At 43.7% G+C, this 8,659-nt stretch overlaps 1 protein-coding gene across 1 annotated transcript in view; it reads right to left on the reverse strand.

The window, feature by feature from the left end:
• LOC311234792 (uncharacterized protein) overlaps positions 1-8,659 on the reverse strand; it is an 84,997-nt gene that overhangs the window by 3,466 nt on the left and 72,872 nt on the right. Inside the window, exon 12 of the mRNA XM_084322036.1 lies at positions 5,752-5,852. Coding sequence (XP_084178162.1) covers positions 5,752-5,852 — 101 coding nt within the window. The remainder of the gene's footprint in view (positions 1-5,751; positions 5,853-8,659) is intronic.

Genomic DNA, 8,659 nt, shown 5'->3' on the forward strand with positions numbered 1-8,659 from the left:
TCTTAAAAACTAAAATATATTTTAATATAAAAATAAAATAAAACGTGGATACATTTTTTTTTTTTTTTTTTTACTTTTTTGGAAAAAATATTTGGACAATGGGTATTGGATCGGTATCGGTATTGGCCGATATACCCAAACCCAAATATCGGTATCGGGACTGAAAAAGTCGGATCGGTGCATCCCTAATCAGACCCTAGCAGGAGCAAAACACCACCTCACTCTACAGCTCCGTGTTCAAAACACCACCTCACTCTACTGTAGCTCCGTGTTCAAAACACCACCTCACTCTACAGCTCCGTGTTCAAAACACCACCTCACTCTACAGCTCCGTGTTCAAAACACCACCTCACTCTACAGCTCCGTGTTCAAAACACCACCTCACTCTACAGCTCCGTGTTCAAAACACCACCTCACTCTACAGCTCCGTGTTCAAAACACCACCTCACTCTACAGCTCCGTATTCACAGCAATGTACAACAGTATGATCAGTGCGACGGAAGAATGAGCTCATTTTCTCGTGTCATCAGCATAGGAAGTATGAGGTACGAGACTCTTTCTTTTGTCTTAAAAAGGGCCACTTCGGGGCGGCCCAGTGGCGAACCACAGTCGCGGCACGGCCGACCTGGGTTCGATTCCCGGACCCGTCGTTATTTGCCGAATGTCTTCCCCCCACTCTGTCTCCCGTTCCTCCTCTCTCTCTCTCTCTCTCTCTCTCTCTCTACTGGACTGCCCAGTAGTAAAAAGCGATAAACGCTTAAAAAAAAAAAAGGGGGCACTTCACCTGAAAACAATGCTGATTTTATATTGGGACATAAACCCACTCGCATGCCAAAACCGTTTTGCCGTCTTCGTTGCACACAGTTTGTCTCTTTGGATAAAAGCTGTGGCTAAAATGACTACATGTGTAGGAAGTCGACGACAACAAGAGGGAGCACTGAGGGCAAATGGATTGTGTCCAGGAAACAGCCTGAGAATAAGACGCTGGAATCACAAACAGCCTACAATGCAGTACCATAAGGGACTCTTATATATATAAAGTATATAAACGTTAAGTGAACATATAAATGTGGGGTATAATCACTTACTACATTCCAAACCAGTTTCAACCAGACGTTTAAAATTAAATGTTTACTTGAACCGTGCAAACATTGTGTGACGTGCTCCGTCAAAATAGGTCAGACGTCGCAACGGCACATTTCTAGATAAACGTGGATTTGTATGTCAACATCTTGATCTTTGGTCATTTTGAGGTTTTGATTTTAAATTAAACAAAGTCTTGGATTTCAGAATATCAAACTCTTTTCATCAGATTCAGATGATAAATACATATTCTTAGCTTGTAAAGACATGACGACAAGCAAGCGGCGAACATACTGTGCAGCGAGGGGAACGGCTCCCTCCTACCTCCGGTCAATGGTCTCTAACTAACTACTAGGGGTGGGGGGGGGGGGGGGGAATCGATACGTAGTAGTATTGCGATACTTTGCGTGGCGATACTGTATCGATACAGGGACGCCAAGTATCGATATTTAATTATTCATAAAAAAATATATATATATAAAAAATATTGTATAAGGAAGTTGCATTGTTCATTTCAATACCTGTAATAGTACAGTAGTCCACACACACACGTGCATTCAGTTAAGTTGGAATATGACTGTAAAGGGCTCCGCACACGGAGGGCGATTTTAGCCAAGCGACCGACTTTTTTTTGCGAGCCGACCAACAGAATTGTATCGCCTCCTTTGTTATGAATGAGAGAACCCACACGGCAAGAGATTTTGAAGCGACGATCGCGCAGCAACTTCTGTCGCCTGGCAAAAAATCGCCTCGATCCTATTTTTTGAGGCGACACAGAAAGGACAATGAGGAAATAACATGATACACCATTAATGTATCAATACATTCATTGATCAATAACCTACATATTATTACCATGCTACTTATGTTAATTATTATTAACAGGAACAATTTAAATAAATAACGTTAGTTGGACAAGCTATAGTGGCCGCTTGTCATTAACTAATAAATGAACAATGTGCCACGATGCACCTACTAGTGTTTTTATACTCGGGTAACAAAAGAAGTTGTGGATGTTGACAGAGTTTAATGTCCAGGCTGCGGCTGATGTAGTTTATAAGGTTTATTGTCCAAAGAAATGATGGTTCAAGTTCAAGTTCTTTAATAGTTGTCATACAGAAGTACAGAATACTTTCATACAAAATGCTTCTTACTGTTACGCTCCAGAGACTGTGCTAGACAAGATAGTATCAAATAACATAATAACATAATATAGCATGAATTTAGAAGAAGAAAATGAGGTCACAGTGTTCGGTATAGACATATGTACAATGTTCTGAGTTACCATATAATATACAATACACAATACTATGCAGTGTACTAATGTACAGTACTATCTAGTGCAAAGCAGAAATGGGATGAGGTACAATTTTAGGTACAATTTACAGTAAGGTGTACGAGTTGTAGTGCAATCCTTCATCCATAAATATAAAGTGTGGGGAGTGGGTGCTACAGTGTGTTTGTTTAAAGTGGGTGTGTGCTATAAAGTGTGTGGAGTGGGTGCTACAGTGTGTTTGTTTAAAGTGGGTGTGTGCGTGTGGATGTGTGTGCTATGTGCGTTTGGTGGTTGTTGTTGTGTAGTGTTCATTCATTGTTCGTTTAGCAGCCTGATGGCCTGGGGATAGAAGCTACTTCTGAGTCTTTCTGTGCTCGCCTTGAGACTCCTGTATCGCTTGCCTGACCGCAGCAGTTCGAAGAGGCAGTTGTTCGGGTGACTGGAGTCTTTAATGATTCTCTTAGCCTTGCCCTTGCAACGCTTGTAGTAAATGTTCTGGAGGGTGGGGAGCCCCCCTCCAATTGTGCGTTCGGCTGAACGTGTCACTCTTTGTAGTCTGCTTTGGTCTTTTGCAGTGCTATTCCCAAACCAGGAGGTGATGTTGCCGGTCAAGATGCTCTCTATTGTACATGAGTAGAAGTTCTTAAGGATCTTCTGGCTGACTTGGAACTTCCTTAGGCGCCTGAGGAAGTAGAGGCGTTGTCGTGCCTTCTTCACCACACTGTTAATGTGTGTGGTCCATGTCAAGTCCTCGGATATGTAGGCTCCGAGGTACTTGAAGCTGTTGACTCTCTCAACCGGTGCCCCGTCGATGCTGAGGGGGCTGTAGTCCTTGACCCCCGACCTCCTGAAGTCCACAATCATCTCCTTTGTTTTGCTGACGTTCAGGGAGAGGCTGTTTTCCTGGCACCATCCCGCCAGGACCTTGACCTCTTCCAGGTAGGCCCTCTCGTCGTTGGCAGAGATCAGGCCCACCACCACTGTGTCGTCAGCAAATTTGACGATTGTATTGCTACTCCGCTGAGCCACACAGTCGTGTGTGTACAGGGAGTAGAGGAGGGGACTCAGAACACAGCCCTGGGGGGCCCCTATGTTGAGGGTGATGGATGAGGAGGTGCAGTTGCCTGCTCTCACCACCTGGGGTCTGCCAGTCAGGAAGTCCAAGACCCACTGGCAGAGGTCATAGCCCAAGCCCAGGTCCCTGAGCTTGGCTATGAGTATGGAGGGGACTATGGTATTGAATGCCGAGCTGTAGTCGATGAATAGCATTCTCACATAGTTCCCCTGCCTCTTGTCCAGGTGTGATGCTGCTGTGTGCAGCACATGGGATATGGCGTCCTCCGTGGACCTGTTGGGGCGGTATGCAAATTGCAGGGGGTCCATGTTGATGGGGAGGGAGGAGCAGATGTAGCCCTTTACTAGCTTCTCAAAGCACTTCATGGCTATGGAGGTGAGAGCTACAGGGCGGTAGTCGTTGAGGCAAGCAGGCTTGGATTTTTTGGGTACAGGGATAATAGTGGACTTCTTCAGGCAGGTGGGGATGACAGCCTGTTCTAAGGACAGGTTAAATATGTCAGTGAATACTGGGGCCAGTTGGTCGGCACAGACTTTTAGGACGCGGCCGGGGATGCCGTCCGGACCTGCTGCCTTCCTGATATTCACTTTTTTAAAGGTCCGCCTCACCTCATGCTCTGTTACCCTGAACACTGCGCCTCCATCAGCAGCCGACCCCCCCCCCCCCATTGCCGAGGCTTGTGAGCTGGTGTTGTTATTACCAGCATCAAACCTCGCATAGAAGGTATTGAGGTCGTTTGCTAAGGAGATGTCACTGTTCAGTTTGAGGGAGGCGCCTTTGTAGTCTGTCATCGTTTTGAGCCCCTGCCACATAGCTCTAGAGTCAGCTTGTTCAAACTGGAGTTCAATTTTATCCCTGTAGCGTCGTTTGGCCTCTGACACTGTCCTCCTTACGTTGTGTCGCGCCACCTTGTGGTCATTCATGTTGCCTGCCACTAGGCCGTCATTGTATGCTTTGGTGCGCTCTCTCAGAGCTTCACGGACGGATTTGTCTACCCAGGGTTTTTGATTTGGGTAAACTTTCATTTTGGTAGTGGGGATTGTTTCTTTCACCCTAGTACAGACATAGTCCAGCACTGTCTCCGTGTAGGCATTAATGTTATCTGTGTCGCGGAACACAATCCAGTCTGTGTGGTGAGAACAGAACAGCGTCTTCTGTGAAAAAACGTTCTCTCTCAGCTGCATAACAATACTTGTCCAATCGGTGCCTAGTGAACGTATTGTAGCGATCAGGCATGCAGTAATGTCAGGAAGAATGAGGAGAGGTTGTATTCGTATGGTGGTTTAATTCCAGCTCAATATGGGTTTTACAGGTTAATATTCCCTCGTAGAGCACAACACAGCTACCACAGCTACCTGCTTCACGATAACCTAACATCCGGTCCGTCCTCCTATATCTCCCTCCGGGGGGAAACAATGAATGGAAGCATTTCTGATATTGCAATGCAGAAATTACATGCACTCTGCTTCACGTGAAAATAGACATAAAATTAACATAAAAACAGGGATAGAGTGCATACAAATACATAACATACAGATACGGGTTAATAATAATTTTTTTTGGTACATGCACTGTATTGCACCCAACTCTATATCTCATGTAAAACACTTTGTGGACAGTACTGAACACTTTGTGTGGACATCAGACAGGAAGATATGCATAGGTAAAACATTTTTAACATGGGCGGCAATGGAAAATTGTGGCATCACCAATTTCTGTATTTTTCAATACTTTCCACCACTTGGATTTCTTAAGACTTTTGACATGTTATAAGTAACATATTTATGAGACTAAAACAGTTGAAAGCATTTCTTTTGCAATTTGTGGGAGGTCATGTCCTACAATGCCTGGACTATTAGGACATGCTGTTCCACCGCCCCCCCCCCCCCCCCGCCCCACCCACTCCCCCGAACCCCAACCACTATCCCTCCCATAAAAGACCACAGAGGAAATCAGCCGCAGGGTTTATTTTGTTATCCTGACCTTTTCTGTTTTTATTGTATGAGACCATATGAGATGGTGGAGCTGTACACATTTTAAAGAACAAATGTCAAGTAAATTCAATCGATCAATCAATAATAATCATAATACACTTTATTTGTATAACAAGAATTGCAGCTTAAAGTAAAGTGTGAGAATGGGATTTGGCGGAGCCCAATAGCAAAACACAGGAGGAGAGAGAATGGAGCGTTTTAGGGTATTTTAATGTAGTTTCCCCAAGCAGACAGTTTAACAAATGGAATGTGCGACAGACAGGTATAGGAATGTTCTTGGGGTTAGTACAGGTACACTCCTTGTGCAGTAAGGGAGAATGTACTTGGGGTTAGGACAGGTGCATTCCTTGTGCAGTACAGGAGAATGTTCTTGAGGTTAGGACAGGTGCACTCCTTGTGCAGCACGAGGCAGGTAGACACATGGCTGTGTCGTGGGTGAGAGCAGGAGCACTCCTTGTGCAGCACCAGCACGGGATGTCCAGGTAGGAGGGACACTGGAGCGGAGGTCCTGGGCACACGGAGAACAAAGGTTAGGTCAGGGAATATAAACGAGTACAGGTAGCAAGGCTTAGGTTCAGTCTTCTTACTTAGGAAGGTAGTTTAACACTCCCACGACGATGGAACAGGATCTGCCAGCTGAAGTACCATCTGGTTGATGAGGTGATGAGTGACAGCTGTGTTGAGTGGAGAGCTGGCAGCGTGTGAACCCGGGGAACGGATGCTGCCCATATAAGCAAGTGAGGCTTCCGTTGTGAGTGTGGGAGAGAATGAGGAGGAGTGAAGAAGGTGTGTGGAGAATGTGGAGGGAGGATGAGGAGGAGGGAAGAAGGCTCTTGCTGTGATTATGACAAAAGTACACAGCAGTAAAATAGACATACAATGAGCATAAACTAGAATAAAAGCAATGCCGATTAAGAAAAAGTATTTCTTCCTGTTTGATACCCATAGTTTAAAACCTGAGTCTTTCGTCCTGTTTGATACCCACAGTTTAAAACCTGACAATCTTTCTTTCTGCTTGATACCCACACAGTTTAAAACCTGACAGTCTTCTGACAGTCTTTCTTGATATGATATGATATGATATGATACATTTATTTATATTGCGCCCCTCAACCAATAGTTACATCGGCCCGGGGCGCATCCCGGGAAAGAAAGAGAAAACAAACAAAAAAGACAGGAACAAAACGAAAAACTGAAAAATACAGGCAGTCCAACCAATCAGATAGATACAACAATACAAAAAACTAGCTCATGGATTGTTAATGGCGAATAGGTGGGTTTTGAGCATGGCTTTAAAGGTCCGTAGAGTGCTTGCAGATTTCAGGTTGAGTGGGAGCTTGTTCCAGAGGGTCGGTGCTGCGACTGCGAAAGCCCGGTTTCCCTTTGTCACCATTTGTGTGGGGGATTTTTAGGCAGATTTGGTTGTTTGAACGGAGGGATCTGGAGCTGGTTGATTGGACCAGGTGTTATTTTATGTAGGCTGGGGCGAGACCGTTTCTGGCTTTGTATGTGAACATGAGGATTTTGAAATGTATTCGCTGTTTTACCGGGAGCCAGTGTAGGGATACAAGGACTGGGGAGATGTGGTCCCTCATCTTGGTGTCCGTCCTGTTTGATACCCACACAGTTTAGAACCTGACTGTTTGTCTTCCTGTTTGATACCCACACAGTTTAAAACATGTCAGTCTTTCTTCCTGTTTGATACTTACATAGTTTAAAACCTGACAGTCTTTCTTCCAGCTTGATACCCACACAGTTTAAAACATGTCAGTCTTTTTTCCTGTTTGATACTTACATAGTTTAAAACCTGGCAGTCTTTCTTCCTGCTTGATACCTACATAGTTTAAAACCTGACAGTCTTTCTTCCTGCTTGATAATTACCCACACAGTTTAGAACCTGACAGTCTTTCTTCCTGCTTGATAATTACCCACACAGTTTAGAACCTGACAGTCTTTCTTCCTGTTTGATACCCACAGTTTAGAACCTGACAATCTTTCTTCCTGTTTGATTGATACCCACACTCGATCAATCCATCAATCAATCAACAAACCAATAAATCAAAGGTTCACATACACTGGTAGAAACATTTCTTTGAAAATAAGACACACTCAACTCACAATTAAATCTAGAATTATGGGTGCTGTGTCCTCAATGTAATGAATCATAATTGATTGATTGAAGTTTATTTCAAATATGCAACACAACAAACAAACAAACATCAAATAATAAATGTATATAAAAAATAAGAAATAAAAAATAACAAACAAACAAACAAGTCAAAATCAATATATATATATATATATTATTTTGTCATAATAATAATAATATAATAAAGAGACCAATTCCACTTTTTAATAATATATTGCCAAACGGATGTTTTGGGGCAAGACGCCATTCCTCAGCGTGCATTCTGGCAATTCAGGGATAAAAAAACCCAGATGGGGTCAATTATAGACCCCCTCAACCAGCACAACAGGCACCTTCCAACAGGGGGCGCCCCAACAGGTCCAGGCACAGAGTCACAAGATGTAGGTAAAAACACAAACATAAAAAAAAAAAAAAAAAAAAAAAACACAAATTCTCATTCTCAATATTCACATAATAAAAAAACAAGCTAATTAAATGACCTCATTAATCCCATTGGGAATGAGGTACCAAGGAAGCATATCCAATAGACCTGTTAGCTGTATACAAACATACCGTGTTCGAGCCAATCAGCAATACCAACTGAGTCACGTGACTAAGTTGCCTCGGACCTGCGCGAGCTGCTGTGCTAAAATAATACGACTGGGCTCTATGGAGAAACCATGACACTCCCCTGACTAAAAGTTGTTTCAAACGAAAACAGCTAGATGTCATTTAGCCAAATCAGCATGGCTGTGAGTGTGAGTCTTTCACCTTTTACATTATCTAGCTTTGGCACGGATTTGATTGTTTAGATCGCTAGCATGGCTAACAAATGCAAATATATTGTAGTCTGCCCTGTTGTTCTGACCAGGATTACGTTCCTTTCTGCTCCGGTGATGCGTGCGCTACACTGAGTCTGATGTATACAGCGAACAGGCCTATACCCCTCCCTTTGGGAAAGGATCCTGTCCCTGTTACCAGCTCTCTGTGGCATCTTCACCGTCTCAATGCCCATAATACAGTTGTCTAAAGATCGAAATGCACACTTTGATGTCAGTACAATTGACAATAGAGTATCTGAAATTCTCATCAACCTTTGTGTG

This window comes from Notolepis coatsorum (genome assembly GCF_963971535.1).
Source record: "Notolepis coatsorum genome assembly, chromosome: 9".
Lineage (NCBI taxonomy): Eukaryota > Metazoa > Chordata > Actinopteri > Aulopiformes > Paralepididae > Notolepis > Notolepis coatsorum.